At 41.7% G+C, this 26,631-nt stretch overlaps 3 protein-coding genes across 9 annotated transcripts in view; 1 reads left to right on the top strand and 2 right to left on the bottom strand.

Moving 5' to 3' along the window:
* Nucleotides 1–26,631, top strand: part of ZBTB25 (zinc finger and BTB domain containing 25) — a 67,312-nt gene that overhangs the window by 30,236 nt on the left and 10,445 nt on the right. For 2 of the 6 annotated variants that reach the window (XM_059914411.1, XM_059914412.1), the window contains exon 5: nt 11,214–11,818. The exons of 2 other annotated variants lie outside the window; for them this stretch is intronic. In XM_059914411.1, coding sequence (XP_059770394.1) covers nt 11,214–11,402 — 189 coding nt within the window. In that variant the 3' untranslated portion in view covers nt 11,403–11,818. Of the gene's footprint in view, nt 1–3,996; nt 4,314–4,448; nt 4,552–11,213; nt 11,819–26,631 lie in introns of those variants that run through there. 2 more of the 6 variants (XM_059914413.1, XM_059914414.1) reach the window with 2 other exon arrangements.
* AKAP5 (A-kinase anchoring protein 5) lies at nt 7,578–8,871 on the bottom strand. The gene has a single exon (XM_059915749.1). The coding sequence runs from the start codon at nt 8,862–8,864 to the stop codon at nt 7,578–7,580; it is 1,287 nt and encodes a 428-aa protein (XP_059771732.1). The 5' UTR covers nt 8,865–8,871.
* Nucleotides 15,916–26,631, bottom strand: part of MTHFD1 (methylenetetrahydrofolate dehydrogenase, cyclohydrolase and formyltetrahydrofolate synthetase 1) — a 64,739-nt gene continuing 54,023 nt past the window's right edge. For both annotated transcript variants that reach the window (XM_059914400.1, XM_059914401.1), the window contains 6 exons: nt 25,045–25,145; nt 24,020–24,197; nt 21,619–21,726; nt 20,940–21,092; nt 17,552–17,645; nt 15,916–16,168 (listed from right to left, as the gene is read on the bottom strand). In XM_059914400.1, the coding sequence (XP_059770383.1) occupies nt 17,556–17,645; nt 20,940–21,092; nt 21,619–21,726; nt 24,020–24,197; nt 25,045–25,145 (630 nt within the window). In that variant the 3' untranslated portion in view covers nt 15,916–16,168; nt 17,552–17,555. The remainder of the gene's footprint in view (nt 16,169–17,551; nt 17,646–20,939; nt 21,093–21,618; nt 21,727–24,019; nt 24,198–25,044; nt 25,146–26,631) is intronic.

Below are 26,631 nucleotides of genomic sequence, written 5' to 3'. Positions count from 1 at the left end.
GGACTCTCTGCGCTTCCTGGACTTGGGTGGCTATTTCCTTTCCCATGTTAGGGAAGTTTTCGACTATAATCTCTTCAGATATTTTCTCTGGTCCTTTCTCTCTCTCTTCTCCTTCTGGGACCCCTATAATGCGAATGTTGTTGCGTTTAATGTTGTCCCAGAGGTCTCTTAGGCTGTCTTCATTTCTTTTCATTCTTTTTTCTTTAGTCTGTTCCGCAGCAGTGAATTCCACCATTCTGTCTTCCAGGTCACTTATCCATTCTTCTGCCTCAGTTATTCTGCTATTGATTCCTTCTAGTGTAGTTTTCATTTCAGTTATTGTATTGGTCATCTCTGTTTGTTTGTTCTTTAATTCTTCTAGGTCTTTGTTAATCATTTCTTGCATCTTCTCAATCTTTGCCTCCATTCTTATTCCGAGGTCCTGGATCATCTTCACTATCATTATTCTGAATTCTTTTTCTGGAAGATTGCCTATCTCCACTTCATTTAGTTGTTTTTCTGGGGTTTTTTCTTGTTCCTTCATCTGGTACATAGCCCTCTGCCTTTTCATCTTCTCTATCTTTCTGTAACTGTGGTTTTTGGTCCACAGGCTGCAGGATTGTAGTTTTTCTTGCTTCTGTTGTCTGCCCTCTGGTGGTTGAGGCTATCTAAGAGGCTTGATGGGAGGCTCTGGTGGTGGGTAGAGCTGACTGTTGCTGTGGCTGTCAGAGCTCAGTAAAACCTTAATCCACTTGACTGTTGATGGGTGGGGCTGGGTTCCCTCCCTGTTGGTTGTTTTGCCTGAGGCAACCCAACACTGGAGCCTACCCGTGCTCTTTGGTGGGGTTAATGGCAGACTCTGGGAGGGCGCACGCCAAGGAGAACTTCCCAGAACCTCTGCTGCCAGTGTCCTTATCCCCACGGTGAAACAGAGCCACCACTCGCCTCTGCAGGAGACCCCCCCAACACCAGCAGGTAGGTCTGGTTCAGTCTCCCCCAGGGTCACTGCTCCTTCCCCTGGGTCCCGATGCACACATTACTTTGTGTGTGCCCTCCAAGAGTGGGGTCTCTGTTTCCCCCAGTCCTGTCAAAGTCCTGCAATCAATTCCCACTAGGCTTCAAAGTCTGATTCTCTAGGAATTCCTCCTCCCATTGCCAGACCCCCAGGTTGGGAAGCCTGACGTGGGGCTCAGAACCTTCACTCCAGTGGGTGGACTTCTGTGGTATAAGTGTTCGCCAGTCTGTGAGTCACCCACCCAGCAGTTATGGGATTTGATTTTACTCTGATTGCGCCCCTCCTACCGTCTCACTGTGGCTTCTCCTCTGTCCTTGGATGTGGGGTATCCTCCTTGGTGAAGTCCAGGGTCTTCCTGTCAGTGATTGTCCAGCAGCCAGTTGTGATTCTGGTGCTCTCACAAGAGGGAGTGAGAGCACGTCCTTCTACTCTGCCATCTTGGTTAATCAAATCGGCAGGCAGATTCTTAACCACCGCGCCACCAGGGAAGTCCTCTAGTTAAGTTTTTATACCACAAATGGCTATTCCACACGGAACCTCTGCATTGTAATTTATATATAAGGATATTTGATTGGTTTGAGCATGCATGCCTGTAGCTGCATTACTCTTACCTGTGACTGATCACAGATGTGGTCCAGAGACCCACTTGTAGCTATACTGACTGGACCTTCCTGTGATCTGAAGGTACAGATGTCAAAGTAGGGATTTGGGAATAAAAGGTTTGAGTACAAGTGTACAAAGGACTGCATCTGCTTTTGTGTCACCCTGTGCTCCCTATCTCCCAGGAGTATGGAATTAGAAGGCCTGTTTTTTATGGCAACAAGTATAGCTGTGAAAAGTGTAGGAAAGGCTTAATCCCTGCCCCATAATTGCACTGTCATAAATATCAAGATAAGGCCAAAAGTCCTATTTGAGTCTAGCCATGAAACAAATTGTGAGGAAAGTGCGTCTCGTCTTGCTAACATGCAGAAACTGCTGGACACCACTACCATTGCTATTATGATAGTTTGGAATTTACAGAGACAATTTTAAGTTTGGGAGTTTCCCAACCTAGGAGCCACCATCCTCCCCTCACGTAGGTTTTCCTTAGTTGTTCGTGGTGTCTGTGCCCAGCTTTGCTGAGGATTTTCTGTGATGTATAGTGTGCTCATGTACATATACATATACTTGCTTTTTTTCCTAAGTTCAGGAACTTAGCCTCCAGTGATCTCAAGCTTCAGGGAAAAAAAGAAAGGTATGTACTTCTCCAAGGGATTGGGAACTCCAGAATTCAGCGTTAAGGGCAGAATTGTCTGTCAGGACAAGTGTTGCAAAAGGTTATGTACTTTTCTCTTAAATTAGATGTGATTTAATAAAATTTTTTAAATTCTGCAAAGTGTGAAATATTAAATACCCTATGTACAGTGTACCTTAACAAGACATTTTATTTTGGAACAAACTTTTAGTTTTAGGACTTTTAAGATGCTATCAACTTTAAATTGGTCCCAAGATTTGGAAAGCACATTCTTTCATAGTGCCTATTTATTGTCATTGGGCTGTGCTTAAGAAAAAAACAGGGTTGCTGATGTTAAGGGAAGAAAATCAGTGTCTTAATAAACACAGAACTTTTGAAACACCCAGCTTTAGCAAGCACCATCTGAATAAGCATTTCCACATAAAGATCGCTTAGTAATTTGGAAAACCATACAGATTATTAACAATTTATAGGTTAATACAGAAAAGACAACTAGTGACAATAGCAAGAGACGATGAAAACAAGTACACTTCTGTCAAGTTCATAGATGGCATCAAAGTCAGAATTGCCCTTTAGATGGAATTATTTCAGTGAAATTGAATTCAAGTTCGAGGTGTTTTTGTTTCTCTTTGCTGGAGGTGAGCTCTTTTAGGCATGTCTCGTAAAGTCTGGCCAATACTCAGGAGAATAGAACTTTTGGTGGTGCTAACTCAGTAGTTTCAATCAGTGTGATCTTTATGGTTTTAGGAAATTAATGTACTATATACCACGTTTCTCTTAAAAGATTTGGATAAATAAACATGAGCCAATATAACATTTATTTTGTATTAACAGTACATATATTAATTCAGGTTGAAACCTTTTTTCTACAGAGTATTATTTCTTTAATATTCGCATCTGATCCACAATAATATAGTACTAATTTTAATGAGAAATACAAATTGGAACTTCTGCTTTCATAATAGCTCATCCAGTTAACATTTTTACAAAGAACTACTATAAATATGTAACATTATGCAGGCTTTTTTCTGCACCTGTTCACAAATCAGAAGGAATATACTTTTAAGCTATTTAGCAACTGAATGCTATCAAACCACCCCTGTATTTATATGACCATCTCCCCATAACAGACAAAATGAATCGCTTTCTCTTTAGTCTCCATGCACTCACGATGCTGCGTTACTGTGGTTCTTTGCCGTAACCCCTGTCCAAGTTTCAGTTGCTGGGGCTCCCTAGGTTGAGCTCTTCGAGGGCAGGGAGCCTGTCCCCTTTATCAGTGTTTGGCATGTGTCATACCCAACACACGTTGAATAAATTGAATTTAATCTAAATTTAAGTAGTTTCTTTCTGTTAAATTTTTGTAACTAAGTAAGGATTACAAAAAAACTTTTAACAAATGTGCCATAAAATATACTATATATTGAATTTTTGAATTCTGTATAATGAGAAACTTCATGTTTGTGAAACAATAAAACATCATAGGAATTTGAAACTAAGAAACGCTAAACCTTAAATGAGGATGTTTAAAAATGCAGAAAGGGCAGGCAGAAAAGTCCACCCCTAATGTATTGAGTATCAGGTGAAATTAGAAAGCAGACTTCACACATTTGAATAAAGTTGACATTAAAGGGGTATTTTCAATGGGATTCTAAAGCCTAATAATTATGTTAATTCTGCCGTAAATCCCCCCCAAAATTAATTATTAACTATAGAAAATAAGGCAACTTGAAGTTAGAAACTTATGAAGTTAACTCTGGATTTTTTGCAGAAGCCAGATTCGACTGGTGCCCTCTCATGATCCATTATTTCTAAAAGCCTTTAGCTGGAAGGCTATTCACACATATTGGTGAAATAACAATCTCTCAGAAATAAATCAGAGTTTTTAAGACTTCATTAAATAGTAGACCAATTAAGATCACAAACTTCGTGCTGTCAAATGGATTACCTTCAAAGAAAATTATGCTGACAGCTTTTCTGAAGAACTCCATTTGTGCCAAATGCTTATTGTTCTTTGAGGTGGAGGAGGTGGCAGGGAACATAATTTCTCTTTGAATGTTCTTTTGTTTTCTGCTACCTTTACTTAAATGTTACCAGGGACTATTTTTATATCCTATAAAGTACTTTGAGAAAATGTTAAGTGAATAGTGCTACACAAAATAGAGGAGGATTTTTGTATTCGCTTGTTGTAAAGCAAACTGAATAATACTTCAATCTTAAAAGGGGGAAGATAATGTGCTGAAGAAGTTATCTGATAAACCAACCAGCCTTGTAAAATTATGAGTTCAAAGAGAAACTGTTCAAAGAGAAACCCAGCTACTTAATAAGTGTTCACTAAAAGCATTTATACCACAGCAAATTTAAAGGAAAATTAATGTGGTGTTATTAAATTGCCTTTTAAGTGATATTTTAATATTGTCAAATGGATGTGAATTGAATAAGAACCTATTTATATTCATTTAATGTCTTGCATATAAGGTCACATTGCTTAAAATAAATACCATTAAAATAAAAAAAATATTTTATGAGAAACTTCTAAGTCATCTGATTCCTAATTATTTCTATAACAACAAAACAATTTAGACCACCTTACAATTCATAGTAGTAGGATTTGGCCATGTAGCAGATATAATCAGATTGAGATCAATTAATTTCTGGAATCCTTTTTCAAACTGGATCCTACTTATTTAATTCACCAGATATTCTCAATAGAAAAGATTGAGGAGAAACCACTTAAGATTGAATGCAAATAGAGTACACATTTCATCACAAAAACAATCAATTATAATACATTCTAACCAAATATGTACCACACCACAGTGGAAAAAAAATAGAAACCTAGGACTACTTAGATAAAATGTTACTTTCTTAGAAGAATTTCATTACACATATTTACCTAACATGTTTTTAAAACTCCCAAATAAATATACCTAAACATTTCAAAATATTTTCAATAACTGGTAAATGCTATACTTTTTGCTCATTCATGAGAAATTACTAAAAATTTACAATGAAAGTATATGGCTTGAGCCATCCTTGCAGTAAATGAAGGCAGGATTCTTCAAAACACTGTTAAATGCACCAACTTTAATCAGTCTTTTTAAATTGCTCACTTTTAAATATGTAGTTGCTGGTAGCTGTCCAAGTCCATTAGCACCACATATAGTGAATTAAAAAGAGTTTTTAGGGAGGATGATTTAGCAGTCTTTTTTAAAAAAATGTTTAAAAATTATACAATTAAATGAAATTGATTTCTTGGGTCATGTTTTGAAAGATCCACTTTTCATCTTGTGAAACTGAAGGATTTTGGTAGTTTCCCTCTTCCTCCCACCCCACCCCCCAAGGTTATAAGCATGAAGGTAGGAAAATCTGGGGGAATACATTTACACTTCAGCAAAGAATCTTGCTAATAATATCCATTATCTGGTTCAGTTCCAAAGTCAGATTAGGTTCTTCTGCCAGAGGTCTCAATATGTACTTACAGGAAGAAACGAAGATTCTATGGGACAAATTAGCACATACTTTCTGTATGCAATCCATAAATAATGCAGGAAGTCACCAGATCATTTGAAATCATCTAATGTACATTCTTTTCTCCAAGAATGTACAGATACCTTACAACTCAAGCAAAAGCTCTTCATTACTTCGTCTACTTTCAGAGTGACACTGTCACTCAGTTTAGACAGTGGAGGACTGTACAATAGGAACCCTGACCTGTGAGGTAGGGAAGTGTGTTGCAGTATTAGGGCCATTTCACACAAGGAAAGGTTGAAACAATTACTTTTTCAAAAAATACGGCAGTCATTGAGATCGATGATTTAAATAACTGAATAAAATGCAAACAAGCCCTTCTCATTGTTATATTAAGTTCAATTTTTTTTTTTTTTTTTTTTGTAGGGGACTAGCTGGACTAAAAGTACTGATGAAAAAGTTTATTTTCATTATCTGTGTAAAATTTTTACTGGTGTCTCTCAACACATAGGCACAATGAAAGATGTATTTGGCTCATTCTTAGCCAAGCATGAATATTTTCACTAAATTATTACGATTTCCTATGACTTTTACAGCCAGGTTTGCTTTGAGTCCACTCTCCCCTCTTTGAGGAGAGATTGATGAATACAGTCTCCAGAGATTTAATCTTACAATATGAATCATGTGTTATATGTGATGATTTTTTACTTGGGAAGTTTGTCTTCTCCTGGATGGAAAATAATCCACTTTTTGTTGTTGTTTTAATTTTAAAAAATTATTTATTTTTTGGTTAAGTTGGGTCTTTGTTGCTGCGTGTGGGCTTTCTCTAGTTGCGGCGAGCGAGGGCTACTCTTTGTTGCGGTGCACGGGCTTCTCATCGCGGTGGCTTCTCTTGTTGCGGAACACGGGCTTTAGCCGTGTAGGCTTCAGCAGTTGTGGCACGCAGGCTCAGTAGTTGTGGCTCGTGGGCTCTAGAGCACAGGTTCAGTAGTTGTGGTGCACTGGCTTAGTTGCTCTGCAGCATGTGGGATCTTCCCCAGACCAGGGCTCAAACCCGAGTCCCCTGCATTGGCAGGCAGATTCTTAACCACTGCGCCACCAGGGAAGCCCTGTTGTTTTGTTTTTTGTTTTTAGCTTTTCAGCAGATGATCCCATGCGCAAGTGGATTTTTATACAGGTCTGCTTGGGGCAGAAGAAAGATGGAGATGGAAAATGCACTCGCTGTTTCCACACCTTTGCACTTGGTAATTATTTGCGTGTTTGAAGTAATTTGTGAATGGCTTTTGTAAGGAACTTGAGCAAGACTAGAAAACCACTCATGTTTAATCAAACTATTATTTTTTTGGTTTGCAGTATTTTTTTGAGGTAAGACTACTGCCTAGGAGTATAACAGCTATAAGTCACACATTCACAAAAATAGCTCACCTTATTCACCATTTTATACAACATAAAAGTGCACTGTAAAAAAAAAGTTGTTGAAAACAGAATGCGATGTTAACCTATACACAGTGTTGAACTTTTAAAAGGAAACCAGGCTTTGTGACATCAGAGGACATTAAAGAGCTTATGGCATACCGCAAGTACTCAATAAATACATCTTGCTTCTCCCAAGCACTCTGATCTCCACAAACCATTTTAGCAATTTCCTGGATATCACTTTTCATTGCAATCTGTACTGACTTCCTCCAATCCAGAAGTGGCTACATTTCAGTGATAAGGGAGGGTTTTATAACTTAATTCTTTAGCACTTCTGGGTTGGAATTGTACCTTTAAATTCTACAGATGTTAAATCTCTCATTTGTTACTGAATAAGAAATGCCACAAATATGTAAAATAATTTACCATTAAGCATTTTTTCCCTCCCATGGTGTGGAAATTAAGTCACTGTAGAAGATTGCTTTTTGCATTATCATCAGAGGCCATTTCATTAACCAGCTGTTCTATAGACAACTGGATAGCATTCTTGACAAGAGAAGAAGCTGTTTCTATTAAGAGTGTTTCATATTGTTCTGAAGTTCTACTCTCAAAACCACTATCATTAGCAAAAACCCCCACTTGCTCATTTTCGATTGAAATTAAGAATTGCTTAGGGACATTTCTAGATTTCTTAACATCAAATTCACTGATTTCAGTGTCTGTGATAATAATAGCAATTGGCTCCATTCTTTTGCTTTCTTCTGGTTTGGGTTTTTCTGCAGTGATTTCATTTACTTGAAAATCTGATTCCTGGCTCAGTTCAGTATCTTTCGGCTTACTCTCCTCAGCAACAGTCTCTTTACTTTCACGGTCTTTCCAGTCTGGTCCACTTTCTAGGATACTGTTTCTGGCTTCTTCCAGAATTTGTTGATCTGGGACTGCAGGTGAGGGAGGAACATCAGAAACCACTGGGAGCTGGTGTTCTGTGTCTGAAATTTCCAGTGGGCTTGCTTGCTGAGGTTGAATGCTTTGTTTTTCCTCAAGCATTTCAATGTCTTTTTCAAGGATTAGAGTTCCTGTTTGAATAGCAGAATGCCCTGTATCTAACTCAAGTTCTACTGAAATCACTTTCTCTCCAGGAGAAGTTACGCTGTTGTTCACATTTGATTCACAGACCTCATCACTCCCTTTCTGTGAGACATCTTCCCTTACATCCTGCTTCGACTTGGTCTTTGCTGCCTGGTCATCTGATTGGGTCAGAGTTTTTGTATCCAAACTTCCAGCCTCTCGTTGGACTTTGATACTGCAGTCTGAGTCTTCTATAATTTTGGAATGATTACTTCTTTTCTCCCCTTTTGAGAATTTTATACAGGGAATCTTGAGTCTGGACTTTGCCCTTTTTTTAGAATGATCATCCTCAGCATTGATTTCAGGTTGCACTTTGGCCTCAAAGGGCTTTTGCTGCTTTGAAGAATCTGACCTTTTGCTGCGCGTTACAAGGCGTTTGATGGAGGCCCAGGCCCCCCCGGGGGGCTCTGGCTGATCAGAGGCTCCTGCTTCTGGGGAACACTTCCTTGCTGCATCAGCAGCTTCGGAGCCAGCACTGGGCTTCATTGCTTTGGCTGCTTTCTTTCTTCTCTTGAAGCAAAGTGTCGATGCTTTTTCCTCCTGCCTCTCATTCTGAGGACTAACTTCTGCTGATCTCTTCTCATCCTTGCTTTCTACTTGTATTTCAGGAACTGTGATCTCCATTTTTATATTACACTCTTTCTTTCTCTAGAAAAGTGTATCCTCTCTTCCTTAGCAGCCTTTTATGACAAAAAAGTAGGCAAAAATATCACACTAAGTAAAATTTCTTCCCGATGTAATCACTCCTTTTGTCTTACTCCATACAGTTGTTTTAGGTGGTTTTTCCAGTTATAAAAATGCCTAGTTTCTCTATTACTTGTAATTTCTCTCTTTAATTTCTTCATGAAAGCCCTTTTACTGGATAGATTTTTGTTTTATTTAAGGGTCAACCTGATAAGAGAAAAGAGAGTGGTATTTTATTTCACCATCAGCCTACTGTTTTCTATAGAGACTATTTCAGTTGAATGCATATGGTTCTACTGGGCATGTTTCCCATATAATAACTTACTAAAATGACTGGAGAATAAAAATTGGGGTTTACTTTTGCCCTATCCAAAAGATTTCAGTGTGAATTTATTTTGCTGTCTTTTGTTTGTTAAAACTTCATTTTGGATTTCTCTGCAAATCTGATATGATTTTATCAGTTCTGGAGTTGTGCTGTCTTTACGAATTGTTTATGACTCTGAATTGCAAGTTAACAAACAAAAACCACCACCACCACCATGAACAACAAAAAACAATGAAGGGCAGGGTGTAATTTTTATTAATGCAATAAAGAGCTCTGAAGTTGCAAAGGATCTTAGAGATTATTTGAGATTATTCAAGTCCAGCCAGATGAAGAAACTGAGCTCCAGAGTGGGCAGCTGGCCTGCTAAAAGCCACACAGTTAGATGAGGTCATAGCCAGAGTTAGAACTGAAGACTTTGACTCTCTAATGTTCTTTCCATTATACCATAAGGTTTCTGTTCTAAAAATGTATGTTCCATGAAGGAGGTGCTACTTTTCATACATGCTCTTGGGAAATTTTTAACATTCCTGTCATTCTCCACTCTCAAATCTGTTTGTGTAATTTTGACTTTTTTTTCTAAGTATCTGCAGTTCAAACATTTTCCATAACGAGCACGTAGTTGAAGGTCAGAGTGATTGGTAATAATAGTTGACATTTATTGAGCAACTCCTGTCTATCAGGAAGTGCTAATGAGCACTTTTACATACATCTCTAATCCTCCCACAACATTACAGAGTAGGTGGTGGTATCACCATCTACAGATGAAGAAATTGAGGCCTAGAGAGGTTAAGTAACTTGCTCTAGATTATACAGCTAATCGATAACAGAGCTCAGATTCAACCCAAGATTGCCTGTTTCTAAAGCCCGTCCTCTGGAACCGGGTTTTAAGAGTATCATCAGAAAAATGAATTGTTTGGAGATGCTAATCTGCACTAGACTCGCTAGTCAAAAAATTTAAAAATTGCTTAAATGGTTGTGTTACCATAATGTAGCCCATCAACTGATAACTGAACCAAGACTAGACTGAGTTCTTGCTATTTTAAAATTTAAGCTTTTGCAATTCTTTGTATTTTATTTTCTTGGTTCTGGAACTAATTTGAAAGCCAGAAATAAGTTGATAAGATATGCAGTTGGCAAACTGATTAGTTACATATAAATATAAAGGTATATTTTAAATCAATCCACAGAATGGTATGAGGGTACCAATGAATAGAGACGTGAGGTGATCACCTAACAAAAATCCTATGAATTTTAGTTGATGGATGTTCTAAAATAAGCAAAGGGACTCTTTCTTTGTACTGTTTTTTTTTTTTTTTTTTTTGTAAATCCTTCACTGTTGAAGGTTTATTTGGGTAGCTCTTGATTCTGTGAACCACAGAAGGAATTGGAACTCTGAAAATCAGTTCATGATCTAAGTAAATATTCTCTTAGGTTGAGTGTTACATACTCCATGCCCCTGACAGAAAGGCAAAGTCATCCTAGAACAATGATGGAACTAAAATATGAACATTTTACAGTGTCCCTCCTCATATGATGTTTGCATAAGCACAAGAACCACAGCTGATTATAGCTCCTTAAGTCTCATCACCTCTTGTGAGTTCTCAGTGCCTGAGAGTTTTTATTAACCAGAGGCTGTATAGCTAATAGAAATATTGAAATCGGATCATGTTTAGGAATGTATCATTTGAAACTAACCTGGATTGCCCAAAGACAACTGCTTGAGAAGCTCACTTAAATGTATATCATGATGCAGAAATAAATACCCAAACAAAACCTAACTGAAATGGGGAAAATGCAGCCTGTAGATACTAAAACTTTGCAGGACATTAGACTGCAAATGATTCGTCCTTAACCTGCACAAAGTTTTATCGCCTGGGCAATCTTAAAGTCCCTGTTGTAATTTCCTGATAGAATCGCAAGTCTACTGCCACAAAAAATACCCCTTCCCCTTTTCCCGTGAGCAGAGAAGCACGGAGGCGAAGAGCAGCCACTTCCTGGGGAAAGCAGTGAATCTCTCCCAGCGCCAGGTGTGGACCACGAAGCTTTCTCCTGGAGGAGGGCGTCTCTCCTTCGGCTTGAATCGCCTTATGGCAAGAGCTAGAGCGCAGCAGAAAGTACTCAAAAAGGAAAGTGCTGGGGCGTGGAAGACATAACCCAGCTTCAAGCTATCTGCACAATTATAATGGCCAGGAACCCGGCACTCATTTCCCCCCAAAAGGGCAAAGAAGGAAAAAAGCTACCAGCAACACGAGCTGTAACGACAGGTGTGGGCAGAGCTGTTGAGGGTCGCGCTGGCTGGAGATTTCTGCAGACAAACGACCTTCCCGATTCTCACTCCGGCCACCTCGGGCGGCTCGGATTCCCGGTGTCCAGCGGGCACCTCCAGCCCACTTCGCCCCGCAGGCGGTCAGCGGACCGGGCAGCGGTCCGCACCCTTTACCCGCAACCTACTCGCCTTCTTCACTTACCGCGGGCGCCGGGGTCCCTGGCCGACGCTGTCGCCGAGGTCGCGGGGGCGCTCGCACGGCTGGGCGCACGGGTAGGCGGGAAGCCACGGTCGCACCCGGAGCAAGCAGCCCTCTGCAGAGGGACCGCAGCCCCGCGGCGCCCCCTCCCCCAGAGGGCGGGGACTGACAGCCGGCTGCACCAATGCGCGCGGAGGGTGCGGGCGCGGGGCGGGGCCGGGCTAGGGGCGGTGGGCGCGGGGGAGGGGTGAGGGGGTGATCGGGAGGTCTTCCAGTTCGCCCAGCCACGGGCGCTCCCAGCCTGGCGCGAATCCCCGCCGCGCGACCACATCGGGGGCCACCGAGAAAGAGAGGGCTGGCAGATGGGGAGGGGACCAGGGTCATAAGCCTCCCTTTTTCTCAGACGCAAAGTAGCAAAATCCAATTTTAAATTATAGGCACTCCCATTATAAATCGCCCCACTGAATATTTAAGTCACAGCAGATATCACAGTTTAAAAGCAGGATTCAAAACTGTGCAAAGTGAATCTCGTTTGGCGAGAAAATTACATGAACTGAGAGAGAAAAACCTCATTACACCCAAACCCACTCCTGGAAAAGTTTTGGTTATCAAAGGGTTCATTGCCAAATCCTCTCAGAGGCCCAAGACACAGACCCGTGTCTTCCTAAGTATCTAGAAGGCAGGTAGAGATGATGCAACCTGTGTGCCATCGAGGTCAGAACACAGGAACCCAGCCCCATCCATCCTTTATACCTTATATATATTTCCAAGAATAAGTAGCTTACAAGTTATCCACGTTTCCCTTCAGGATATTCCTAGGTGCCTGCTTAACCTTATCCCTCTCAAGTGGGGCGTGGAGAATAGGAGACAGCTTTCCTCACCATTCCAGTCCTGATCAGAGCAAAGGGCACAGGCAATATCTACCCTCCTGCTTGACTAGCTAGGCTGTGTATTTTCACACATTTTGAGTCTTTAAACAAGTTCCTAGCCTTAGTGAAAAGCACCATAAGCATTTATTTGTACACATAATCCACTGTGTACAATGCATTAACACTAATGAAAGGTGTTACAATGAGAGTGGGCTTAATGTTACCTACAACGGCATTCCTGGGAGCTCCAGAGGTGAGGTCAGGTGGGATGCACAATTCCTGCCTTCTCCTCTGGCCCCTCCCAGGTAGATGAAGAACCTATTAAGATGGAGGGAAGAAGTACTGAAAAGTAGTTGTACTTAACTCTTTTCTTCAATAGGATCATGATCTTTGAGAGTAAACCTCAGTTACCCATTTTTGGATGTTTTTCCAGGAATATATTTTACCTTTGTAAGTTTCTATAGCTTCCACTGAAACTTACTAAGCAAAGATTAGGACACAACAGCAAAGATGAATCTAAGCTGTCAAGATCTTAGAGACAAGAGCTGTAAAACACGAAAATCCATAAGCATCTAATTTATAGTAGTTACAATTAAGAATTCAATTTATCTTTGTTCATTCAGCAAATACCAGTCTGTGAAGATGTTTTATATCCCCAGATGAGTTACTAACCCTGCTTACTGTCAGTTTTGAACTTTAAACAAGCCAAAAGAAATCCAGGCCACTCATAACCAACTGAGGTGCAATTACTTATTGAGATCCAAGTTTTCTCAAATCTAGCAGATCTGGGAGTTTGCAACAATTTCAGGCAAAAATAAGATGAGCTTATCTAGATGAAGACAGGGTAGAATAGCTGTCTTATTAGGAAGTAACTGGAAATGAAATCAGCGATAGGTTAAAAGCAATAAAGTCCATCTTAATGACTTGTAAGATCTTATCCCACTTGCTTTTCTTAAAAAAAAAAGAGTACTGAAAGGGAACTGAAGAGTGGTTTGAAGTAAGAGGTGAATTGATTTTCTATTTGAAGGGCAGATTTCTGTAAGGTATATTACATATAACTCATCTCCAACCTCCAACACACACACTCACAGAGTACAGAACTATAAATAAAATACTGCGCTGTCATTTTTCTTTAGAATATAACTAGAACCCGATGCCATATCTGAGTTTTAAAAAATGTATCCAGTACCTCATACATGAAAGAAACCTGTCATCCTTGAACTCACTTAAGTGACAGTTAGTAAGCTATTACCCATATCATTGTCTGCTACTCAATTAGTAGCTTTTCATTATATAATGAGAAACAGGCTCTAAATATATCTCCAATCTGATGAGAAATTATCCTACCTACAGCTTATCTTGTTAACATCACCAGACACAGCGTGCCAATAAAATCACTTGCTTATTTATCTGATCTCTACTGATCATACCGTTTCTCCCATCCTGGTCCCTATTCACCCACAGCCTGGGCCTGTAGCTACCAAACCATGAAACAACGGTTAAGTGTCCATCAGAAGGACTGTTTAAATACTCCACAGCCATAAGAAACAAGATGAATCCCAAACTGCTGATGGAGCAAGACCTCCAAGGTATATTGCCAAGTGGAAAGAGCAAATTGTACCATTTGAATTTTTACTGAAGGCATATTTTACTTCTAGGAAAATTCTTGCATTAGTCCATTCACTCCAAGCAATACTTGGTGAAAACAATTTGGCTTATTTATTGTATTAGGGCTGTTTATAATTTTTGCCTTATAAACCTCCACTTACCCTCTCCCACCAACTGTGTTCACTACTTCTATCAATATTAAAGATTTAAACACACACAGCAGGGACTTCCCTGGTGGTCCAGTGGTTAAGACTCCGGGCTTCCAATGCAGGGGGCGCAGTTGGGGAACTAAGATCCCACATGCCGTGGGGTGCGGCCAAAAATTTTTTTTAATTAAATAAATAAATAAACCCACATGGCTTTTGGTGATATGAGGAAGGCTAAATTCCTTAAGGTGATCTTTAAGTCACCATGTCTGACAATAGACTGCTTTCTTCCCCTGTTTACAAATTGAATTCCCAGCAAGTCCCATCCAGATGAGGTTTTATAGGACATTTTAAAAAACACTAGAAACAATGAACTCCGTGCAGACAGGGCCCAAACGATGCTTTCGAACAGGAACTGACATCACTGAGTGGGTACAATGTGCCAGGCAGTATACAAAGCATGGTGGAGCTGGGGCTCCGTGCTCATGACCCCTTTGCCATATGCCCTCCGAAGCACTGTCATCATTTCTTTAAACTGCAAAACCGACACTATTACAATCACACCTAGGGGATTAAAAATAATAAAACCAAGGACACCAGGAAAAACACTGCTCTGCCCATGCTAGCAGTGTTTTAGCACTGGCAGTGGTGGGGATGCAACATCTTCTGGAAGGATCCAATGCAGGAAGAAAAAGGGGAAAAGGGAGGAAAGATGGGAGAGGAAGAACAGAGATAGAAGATAAAGAACAAGAAGAGAAGGGAAAACAAGTGAGGGAAAAAACATCGTGTAGGGAGGGAGAGAGAGCTCAGGCACAGGGTAGAAGCTCAATAAATATGTGCTGAACCAATAGAGCAGAAAGAGCTACCCTACAGTTAGTGCTGTATGACCATCCTTCCTGAGGACTTTAAAAATAAATGGTGCTGGGCTCCCCTGGTGGCACAGTGGTTAAGAATCTGTCTGCCAACGCAGGGGACACAGGTTCGAGCCCTGGTCCGGGAAGATCCCACATGCCGCGGAGCAACTAAGCCCGTGTGCCACAACTACTGAGCCTGTGAGCCACAACTACTGAAGCCTGCTTGCCTAGAGCCCGTGCTCTGCAACAAGAGAAGCCATCGCAGTGAGAAGCCCGTGCATGGCAACGAAGAGTAGCCCCTGCTCTCCGCCACTAGTGAAAGCCCGCACGCAGCAATGGAGACCCAACACAGCCAAAAATAAATACAAATAAAATAAATTTTTAAAAAATGGTGCTACAGCTGTGACAGAAACGGGAATTCTAAGGAAATTCAGGACAAAAACCTGTGTAAGCAATACTTTCTCGGCGTAAAAAAAAAGAATACAGAAAAGTATATGACAAAAAGGCACGTCCTCCAGACTCTACTTCTCCCTCAGCCCTCTCAGGAGGTCTCCTGTCCTCCCAGAAACACACAAGCAAGCACCTTTCCCCCTTTAAACACAATGTATCATATAGTACACACTACAACTTGCTTCTTCAGTCCCAGGGGTCTCCCGGATCACACAGGACAGCAGAGCTAGGGCAGCAGTCTGTTAATGCTACAATTTATATTTGAACACCAAGATTGCAAAATTATTTACTTTTATTCTATGGATTCAGTAAAGTAATTAGGCATGTGCATGAATGATTTGTGTTGATTTATACATGATGGTGGGAATTAAGACTGAAGAAAGGCTTCTGGGGAAACTCCCACTACTTATTTTTCAGAAAATCTTCGGGGCCGGGACTGACTTCTCTCAACTTCCACACACTTCCCGATATGAGGCCTGAATAAACACTGGCCAAACCGTCAAAGTTGCTTCTTGAAGATGGACAATCTGGAAGGAAAACGAAACAAGAAATAGTTTTCTCTAAGCGCTGAAACATCTCCTCTTCCCTCCCACACAGCACCATCACCCTCTCGCACTGTCAAAGTTGTCAACATTTACCTCCTTTCCCACTGCCAGGTCTTCTGGGGTCTGTCCATAGACTTGAAGACAATGCACAGCATTTACATTATGGCTGTGTGAATACTGTTCAAGGGCAGACCAAGCATGAGCCAGGATGACATTTCTGTGTGCTCCCCCAGCATCGAGCACACGGTCTCTCTGATGTGTAAGCAGAGGTGCTTCTATGAGCAACCACCCTTACAGTTGCCCAGATGATGGCCATGGTTTGCTTCCACCTGGACTTTACATTCTTAAACTATGTTAGAGCTTTTCTTTTGCATAATTACCCTTTTGACACCCTTGTCTTTCTAGCTCTCTCTACTCTTTCTCAATTCCTCCCTCCTCCTGTTCCATGTGGGATTTGTAACTCTGGGTCACCTGCAGTTGTCAGGACTCCCCTTCTTTACAGTCCAGACCAGGCTTTGGTTTCCTGAAAACCGTGTCTCCCTTTTCTTTGTTTGGTCTTCACTGTGCTGGAGTACACTGCTAAATCCCTTCCTAGGAAGAGGCGTCGGGGTGGCAAACCGTGCGTGTCTGAAAACCTCTGGATAGATTTGGTGGGTGTAAATACAGGTGGAAAGTCGTCTTTCCCCGTAGACTTGGAGGGCATTCCTCCACTGTCTAAGAGCCTTTTACTGCTGATAAGAAGACAGGGGTTCAGGCTAATTCTCATTTTTTTCATAGGCAAGCCATTTCTTCCTCTTTGGAAAAGATTTTTAGGATTTTCATATTTGATGTTTCTGAAATTTCACCTGGATATGTCCAGGGGTGGCTCATTCATTGTGATGAGTACTTGGGGGCCTTTCACTTAAGACCCAAGAACTCCTGGACTGGTCCTGCTTCCTTCTCTTTTCTACTTTCTGGGACATTTACTCACTCTTGTGTGCCAACTGTCTATTCAGAGTATACAGACCTTCAGCTGCTCCTGCCCTCCAATGTGCCATCAGCTCCAAGCCCAGAGCCTCCTGGGGCTCCACAGAGGAGGTCTAACCTCCACTGGGGTCCCTCCATAGTTCACTGGATGGCGCCTTTCCACCCTATGCTGCCAAACTGTGATGAACCCTGCTCTTCTTCCAGAAATGTTGAAATATAAGTATTTCATTCATTGGTTACTGCCAACCCTCACTACTGCCCCCTCTCCTCTCACTGATGTCTGGAAAGAAATCTTTTGAAAGCACTGAATTTGCGCTTTCATAGCTTTAGTTGGAGTCCTATAATTCATAAACATGCCTCATAAGGAAAAAAGCAGAACTTTCACCAGAAACAACTTACCTGTTTAGAACAGCCCATGCACCTGCTCAGTTTCAGGGTCCAAATCAATATCATAGAAACAGGGCCGGGTAGGGAGTCCAGGCATGGTGCTCATCTAGGAGATGCAAAATAGCATTAAAAACAAACTTAATATGATGTTTTTTTTCACCTTCCCTTCAGCTAGAAAGCTCAAGGCACAAAGACAGAATATTATTTTATAGTTAACCATAAAATGGCACTCTTCATGTTACATATTAAAAACCAAGTCACTGATCCTGTTATGATCTCAGAGAGAAACCCTCGAGTCCTCCAGCAAACCAAACACCAGGCTTCCTCATGGGCTCCCACACAGACTGGTGCAACAAGAGGTTGAGGAGGTGCCTCCACCTTCGTCCCACAATGGCAGGTGCTGGGGAGGCTGAGGAGTCAGTTATTCACCCCCTCGGTTCTCACATCACAAAACCAAAAGGAGGTGCAGGGCTTGTCTGCTGTTTAATTTTGTTTTAATGAGTCTTGTGTAGATACCCATATTATTTTTGCTTCAGCAACACAACATTAGGAATCAGTATCCTTTAACTCGGGCCAAGACATTTCTGTACCTAATCTAGATGGTTTTACAGTCACTGTTCTAACTGGTCCAATTTGGCCTTCTAAACCTGAACTTGCAATGCTCATGGATTTTATTTACACCTGCTTCTTTTTCTAAAGAGTTGGCTTTGACAAACATCTACTTAGATATAAATCTGTAAGGCTTGTAAGTGGAAAACTCAGTATAATTTTAACCTGTAACAATGTCCTTTATAATGAATACATACATACAAGTTTCAAATCAGATCTAGACAGGAAAAGAGTTTAAGTGGAACTTCTACAACTTAACTATAAAAATGTCATAGAAAAGGATGAGTCACCTTACGTAACACAAAACACTTATACTTTAAAAAACCTGATTCTGACATCTGAGCGCCAACCAATACTTCCTAGAACGTACTACAGGTAGCTGACATCGGTCTCTGTTCTCACATTCTATAAGAGATAAGCAACTGCTGAGCATGGGGACAAGGAGGAAAAAGGAAGGGACTGGTCCTCCACCCTAGCGTAAGAGCCTGAAGATGACACTATAAAGATGAAGGACAGGGCTTCCCTGGTGGTGCAGTGGTTGAGAATCTGCCTGCCAATGCAGGGGACACGGGTTCGAGCCCTGGTCTGGGAAGATCCCACATACCGCGGAGCAACTAGGCCCATGAGCCACAACTACTGAGCCTGCGTGTCTGGAGCCTGTGCTCCGCAACAAGAGAGGCCGCGATAGTGAGAGGCCCGCGCACCGCAATGAAGAGTGGCCCCCGCTTGCCGCAACTAGAGAAAGCCCTCACACAGAAACGAAGACCCAACACAGCCAAAAATAAAAATAAATAAATTAATTAAAAAAAGATGAAGGACAGGTGCCCACTGATGTAGACACACATGTGCACATTGGCAGAAAATTCTGAAGATAATCCCCAAAATAGCGATTAATAGGATTATCAGTACTACTCTTTCCCAAAGAGGACTTTTTTCCCCTTAAACATTGGTCATGTTGATAATCAGAAAATGTTTTTAAATGAAAAGATTATGTGTACATACATATAGGAACTTAGATATAAAACTCCAAAGAGAAGCCACCACACCTTGAATTAGTACATAAAATGCTCAAGTCCTCTGAACCCTGTTCAGGCCCCAACAGCAATCAGAAACCCTGAAGAACAGTAATTGTTAAGGCGTCTAGATTATGTGCGGAAACGTCTTGGTCCAGGTGGGCTTCTAAGGTGAGAGTCTGTTCTGGATGAGAAAGTCCCAGCCTGACACTTTCAGCTTTGCTTTCGTCTCTACAGCCACCCCCCTGCACCCACACATCAAAGGAGCAGCGACAATACTGCTCCTCAGCTGTCAGGTGCCGACAATTTCTCCGGAAACAACACACGTTCTACAATATTCGAGGTGCTGGGTAAATGGTTTAACGTTCCTACTGAAAGGGAATTTCTACAAACCCCAGGCACTGATGAACCTCGGAGCAGAGCGACGCACGCCTCCTGCCTCTGGAGGGAGGGGCTGAGGGGCACTGGTGCACACGCCCTGTCTGACCACCACTGTGACGCGATGCTGCTGCCCCACAGAGAGCTGACAAGAGCAGGGCTCACACCTTTAATAACCTGCCCAAGGCCAAAACCAGCAGGGGTGAAAGTGGATTCAGTTTTTTTGTTTTTTTTTAAATGTGACGTATATATATTTTTTTAAAATTTTATTTATTTATTTATTTATTTATGGCTGTGTTGGGTCTTCTTTTCTGTGCGAGGGCTTTTCTCTCTAGTTGCGGCAAGTGGGGGCCACTCTTCATCGCGGTGCGCGGGCCTCTCACTATCGCGGCCTCTCTTGTTGCGGAGCACAGGCTCCAGACGCGCAGGCTCAGTAGGTGTGGCTCACGGGCCTAGTTGCTCCATGGCATGTGGGATCTTCCCAGACCAGGGCTCGAACCCGTGTCCCCTGCATTGGCAGGCAGATTCTCAACCACTGCGCCACCAAGGAAGCCCTGGATTCAGTTTTAATGTTCCGTACTTTCAACTATCATATCACCTCCTACTGCTTTCTTACTATACTGAAAGAAGCTCCAAAAGGAGGTTTATCGGTTTCTTTTACTTGTGTATTGGCTTAGTTTACTATTTCGATCCTGTATTGCAGTAAGAACAATCTGCAGATGTAGGATACTGGGCGGATCTATGGGGGAACCTGGGCACAGGATCAATGCAGACTCTGGGACAAAGTTAGTCCAAACTGCAAGTATGTCCTTAAGCTTTTCTCTACCTCCCTATTAGCAATTTTCCTCCTTAAACATGCATGAAATCTGTAAGATAAGATAAGATTTGATAATTAAATCATCTCAAAGTGTAAATAAACCCCCTCACCTTTCATATCTACAGGGTTCACTCACACTTTAAGGGGGAAATTCTTTACTCAAAAACGATGCATTCCCTGAATTTCAGGCATAAGCTCCAGGCCTGTCGAGAAGACCTGGGAGGTGCAGAGCCTCAAAGGGGCTGTTGGGAGGACCGAGTCAGTCTGTGAAAGGTGCCCAAAAAAGTCAGTTGTGATTATATATAAGCACCACCACAGCCTATGAGTCAGGCCCATCCTGGATTCAGTCAAGGTCATACTGCCGCTGGGAACAGAATTATTATTCAGTACAAGCAGTCATAGCATCATCCTTGAACTGAGACCAAGATGGTCCATAGCAAGACGATTCATCGTAACGGGCCCGACTCCAGCTTTCTCCTCAGCAGTGAACTCTGCTAATTCGGCATTTGTGTGATGGCTTCAGTAATCAATTTAAGAAGCACGGGTGAACAAGCAGCGCTCTCTGCTTGCAGCACTCACTCACCGTTCCCACCAGGGGGTACAGAAAGCCAGCCCCAACGCTCGCGCGGATGTCGCGAATGGGGAGGACAAAGCCAGTGGGCACGCCTTTTTGCTCTGGGTTGTGAGACAAGGACAAGTGTGTCTTGGCCATGCAGATGGGCAGAGTCCCAAAGCCCTGGGGAAAGACAGGAACAGAAGTGGGACAAATGAAAGGCTGGCAATGCAACGAAGAACATCCGGGCACTGTGCTGATGTGGCTTCTGCAATTTATTTGAAACATCCAACTCCCTTTACATACATCTCTACATCACTGCCCTCCTCCAGCTTAGTTATTATTGATTAAAAAAAAAAAACCTTTGTTGGGTGAAGGAGGTAAGCACTCACAACCATATCCCACAAGTGATTTCACTTTCATTTACATAACCAATTAAAAATGATAGCTTGGAGCAGACATGAAGGTACGACTAAAGGCTCTCAATAAAGACACCCCATATTTCCTCATGGCTTTCCCACACTCACATACCACCTCTGGGTAGATAAAGAACTCGGGGCCGGACCACCTAATCCACGCTCAGTATTTAAGAGGGGAGAAGGCTGCCGCCCAGAGGAGGGAAGCAATGCCTGGTGGGCTGGAAGAATGCAGGTATTCTGACCCCAAGGCCTGCTGGATAAAGAGCTGAAAGAACCAACCAAACATCTACCTGCTTTGTGTAGACTTCAGCTTTGTGCTGTGCTTCGGGGAGCAATTCAATGTCATCCGCCCCATAGATCTTCTGTGCAATGATCCTGATTTTATCCTCAACTGGGAGCTAACAGACAGGAAAGAGAGGGGAGACCATGACTAGACACCCATGAGGACATGAACCTTTACTTACGGCCATGTTCCAGGTCAGAGTCCCCAAAAGGGCCAGAGATGTTTTTATACACATACACAAATAGGCAAATAGTTTGAGGTTTATTGGATTAGAACTTTTTTTTACTACCAAGCCCCAGATTTTATACGTGGAAAATGTCCCACAGGTGTAAAATTACTGTGTGTGTGTATATTTAAGACCTCACTATCATAAACAATACTGCTCACTACTCAAGAATAACTATTTCTTCATAAATAAAAAATAATGCTCCAATAACAAAGATCAGTCTCCTGTCAAAGCAGACCTGGGATACTGTTTATGAACTAAGGCAACTGATATCCATTCACAGAACCCCTGGTGTGTACAGGAGAGGCAGATGCTATCTTTAACACAACATACCGATCGTTAATCGCTGTTACTTAGAAATAGTTATAAAAATAAGATCATCTACATATTTAAACAACCTAGTGACTTACACAATCAACATGCAATGGGTGTGGTGGGAAAGGAAATGCTTTCCATGGCACCTGTGCAAACAGTGCAGCAGAGGGCGGCCAGTGGTCCAACCAGTGACCTGTAGGTCTAACAAGGAAGCCCAGGGCTGCTTCCTCCAGGGCAAAGCTTTCGGAAGTGGGGCCTGGCCTCTTAAATGCTGCTGCAGCCTAGCTCAGGGCACTAGGATTCAGAGCAAACAGGACAGGGAGTAACTACCCGACGGGAATGGGAAGGACAGCTACTCACAGGTAACCTGGGTGAGCAAATCACTGAAATTAGGCAATATCAGACTCTATGCTCCCTAGCAACTAAGGCTAAGAGAACACTGAGTTTTGTTTTGCGAAAGAAATAATTATCTTAAATAATGAAAATAAACATTTTCTTTTGAACTAAACAGTGATCATTTATGAACGGGCTTTGTATAATGGATATAAATAAATATAATTGTCTATTCAATTACAGCTTTATAAAGATCCAATAGAAACTACTTTCATATGCCTCTTATAATTGGAGCTCTATAAATGCCAAGGCATATTCAGAACTTCTGAAGCAAAAGTACTTTCGTTGAGGAGTGATTTAAGACCAACAGATGCTTAAGACAAAAAGTGGCAGCCTCCTGTTTGTCAGAACAGAGAAAAGTTCCAAGTAGAAATGGGTTATAAAGTCCTCGTTACCCCACTTCTTCCAGGCCTCCTGCTCGCCTTCAAGGACTGGGTTTCCTAATTCAGGTACTGTGGATGGGGGCTTAGAAAGGGTGCCTATAAATGCTTTGTATTTGTGTGCAAACTTGTGTTTAGGGCATTTCCTAAAAAGATGGTTGGTTGAACAGGTTTTCAAACCAGTCTATAAAACTAAAGCTCAACAGGAAAATGTCCATGTCAGTAGGAGAATGTTAATTAATTGTAACTAAGATAGAAGAGTATTATACCTGCAAGGGGCAAAGAAAACAAGAGACTGTTAAAATTCAAGAGTAATAGGGTTTCTTCTGTCTACCTTTTTATGGCTATTTTTGAAAGTTTATGATTATCTTCTAAAAACCAAGCCAAAAAGCAGCCTAGATAATATAAGCAGAACTAGCTTCAACATCCATCCCATGTTCCTAACAGTTTCCAATTATTGTGGGCATACTACTTAATGTCTAATCACATCCTGAAATACAGAGAACTGAAAACAAAATACAACGCTATAATAACAACATTTTTGTGAACTATCTTTACTGCATCCCAGAATAAGCAGTGCTTCTGCCTGAGCCAGATGTACCATAATTTACTCAGTGATGGAAAGAATGCTGAAGCCTGCCAAGGTGCTTTGGTTTTGCACCTGAGTGCTTTTCTGAACTTGAGGCAGCGTCCGTACCAGGAAGTGCACTTTGGACCACACTGCTTTCCCCTATATTGGGGAAAATGTTTCTGAGTTTGATGTAGCCCCTTGCCAATTTGCTATGACTCTTGCTTCTATATGTAACCCTCTCTCCTGCCAGCAAAGGGACTGTACTGTGAGCCTTTTCAAAGTTAGGATGTGAGCCAACCTCCCGGGGTGTTCTTGCCTGGACGCCCTCCTCTGCCAGTAAGCAGCAACGTGCATTGATAAGAAAGCTGTCTGGAGTTGAGAGTCCAGGCTGTGGTCGTGTAACTCACCTACATGGGAATCAAACCCATAGGTTGAAGCTGCTAAACACAGGCTCTAAGCAGAAGCAGCCACACAGAAACTGCATTGTGCTTTTTGGATTTTTTGCACACAGCAGGTAACCCACCTTGAGGTCATAGAGGAGCTGGAAGCTGCTGGGTGCCTGAGCTGCCCTCTGGACGGCCTGAGCTAGCACCAGGGCGCCCTTGCCCCCTTCTGCCCAGTGAGTGCACTTCACAGCATCAAAAGCCCCATGTTCTTTGGCGAGGCGGGTGATGAGGTCCAGCTCAGCCTCCGTATCTGTCCTGTAAAGGCAGTGCTTCATGTTAAAGCATTGATGATGGCTGGAGAGGACAGAATCTGTCATGTTTTTGCCATTAAAACCCATGTGAATTACCCACTGATAAACAGACACTAATCAAGTAATACTGCCTGGGTTTGAACCCTGGCTCCACAATTTACTAGCTGGGTGACTTTCAGCCAGTTACTTAAACTTTATGTGCCTTGGTGTCCACATGAGTAAAATGGGCATAATCATAGCACTTATTTCATTGGGATGTTATGAGGCTTAGACGGTAAATACATGCAAAGTACTTAAAACATTCTAGGCACATCATAAGGAATCAATAAATACTAGCTTTTCAAAAATTTTGCTTCCTATTTTGCTGTGGTTAGACCATCAGAACAAGACCAAAACCAGCATTACGATAACTAAACAACCCACACAAGTTCTCTTACAGGAACACTTCCAGCTCAATATGTTTAACAAATTGTCAAGACAACATCCTACCAGACCTGGTGAACTAATAGAACTGTGTAGGGCTATGACCTTCTCTTAGCACAAAAGGCCTTTAAAGACCAAAAAGAACAGTTAACTTCTGGCCTGTGTGTTACCCACTTCACCTGGTGGAGAAGGGCACCCACAGGAGCCAAATCTGACTCTGGACCCTCAGCAAGTGAGTCCCCTGTGACATATGCGGTGCCTGTCATATGGCAGGCTCTCATCAACAGCTCCCAAAGCACAGGCTTAATAACCAATAGCAGTAACTGAAGAAGAGAACAAAGGTGAAAGCTGGGCTGCACAATCAGCACCAGGAGATGTTTGCTGGCTGTTTTCCACACTCCCCCTCGACTATTACACTTTATACTTACTTGAAGGCATTCACGGCCACTACCACTGGAACTCCAAACATCCTGGCATTTTCAATTTGTTTCTTCAAGTTACTGAAGCCTTTTTCAACCAGCTCCAGGTTCTGCAGAAACAACAGTGGAAGGTCTGTGAGGTCAGAGAGCAGAACTGAAAACAGTTGCAGGTTCTTCTTAAAAGAGAAACTGTCTCCTTGACCCAGAAGCCGCTCACTGTCAGGACAAGCCAACAGAGACATGCTGGAGCCTGCAGCCCTGGAGTGAGCTGTGCTCCTGTCCTGGCTGCCCTGAAAGGGTGAGATTTGCTGGTGCATCTGCCCTCATCGTGCTGTATCTTAATAGCTTATTTGCTGTTTGAACGGAATCAGCTGCCTTTAAATAAATTATATTTACGACCCCTGTTTTATAGATTGTATGTACTCATATGGTACAGCAGTACAAACCGACTGTGTTCAGCATGGCACAGACCCTGCCATCAGAAGACAGGGCCTAGGATACATAGCGTGTGGCATTTGTCAGAAAACACGGAGTCATCAGTGATGCCTTCACGGGTTTAAATGATCTCAACCATAAACCTTTTTTTTTTTAAATTAATTTTTATTGGTATATAGTTGCTTTACAATGTTGTGTTAGAACCATAAACCTTCTTGTGTCAGAAATGAGATAAATACCATTTTTAAGAACCAAATACTATGAAATTTAAAGGAAAGTAATTAAGGAAACACATTTTAAAATATTTTAAAATATGCTTCCTGGAGCACTGCTTGCAGCATGGGAAAACTGCAAACAACACAAAGCTCCTTCAGTAGGGGATTGAGCCAGTGAATCACGATATACACACTCGATAAATATGTATCAGGTACATGTTATGAAAAGTGCGAAAATCTGTATTAGCATGGAACCTCTCAAAGATGTACTGAAACGGCAAAACTATGAAGAGATTAATTAATCCCATTTTTGGACAAATACAGAAATACATGTGCATATTCATGGAATTTTTTAAAAATGTTGAGAGATACGCACCAACTGTTAACAGGGGACTCAAATCATATATATATTATATTCTTGTATTATTTAATTTTTTTTTACAAAGGGTATATTATTATATAAGCTTAAAATACATTAAGTATTTTAAAAATGAAAATATCATAGGCTTATATAAAAATAAGTACACTAGATCGTGAGTAAAACCCAGCAGTAATAGCGCTTGGTTTGTGGATTCCATAAAACAGCAGAAAAAAGGTAAGATATAGAAGATAACTGAGATCATTATAAACATGATTTATGCTTTTTCCCCCTTTAATAACTGAAAACTGAGATTAGAATTTAGTTGACATTCTAAAGAGCACAGCTAATTCCTTACCTCTAGTCACATGAAAACCAATTAATACGCAAGATTGATTGAGAACAGTTTTAAATAAGTAGAATTTCTTAAATGAAGACACCAGCTGGGCCAGTGAGGGGCAGTTGCTCTAATTAGATGCAGGAAAGGCTGCGGGGTGGCAGGAGGGCCAGAACTGTGAATTCCCCTCCTACGCATGAATCAGACAAATGACCATAAAAGGCAAATCATAACTCAGAAGACAGGCAAAC

Source organism: Balaenoptera ricei, chromosome 2 (assembly GCF_028023285.1).
Source record: "Balaenoptera ricei isolate mBalRic1 chromosome 2, mBalRic1.hap2, whole genome shotgun sequence".
NCBI classification, from domain to species: domain Eukaryota; kingdom Metazoa; phylum Chordata; class Mammalia; order Artiodactyla; family Balaenopteridae; genus Balaenoptera; species Balaenoptera ricei.
Note: the sequence above shows the minus strand (reverse complement) of the source record. Positions and strands in the feature narration are given on the sequence as shown.

What these genes read in the sequence shown, in the direction of transcription:
- AKAP5 (XM_059915749.1), bottom strand. Translation starts at nt 8,864, where the DNA reads ATGGAGATCACAGTTCCTGAAATACAAGTAGAAAGCAAGGATGAGAAG.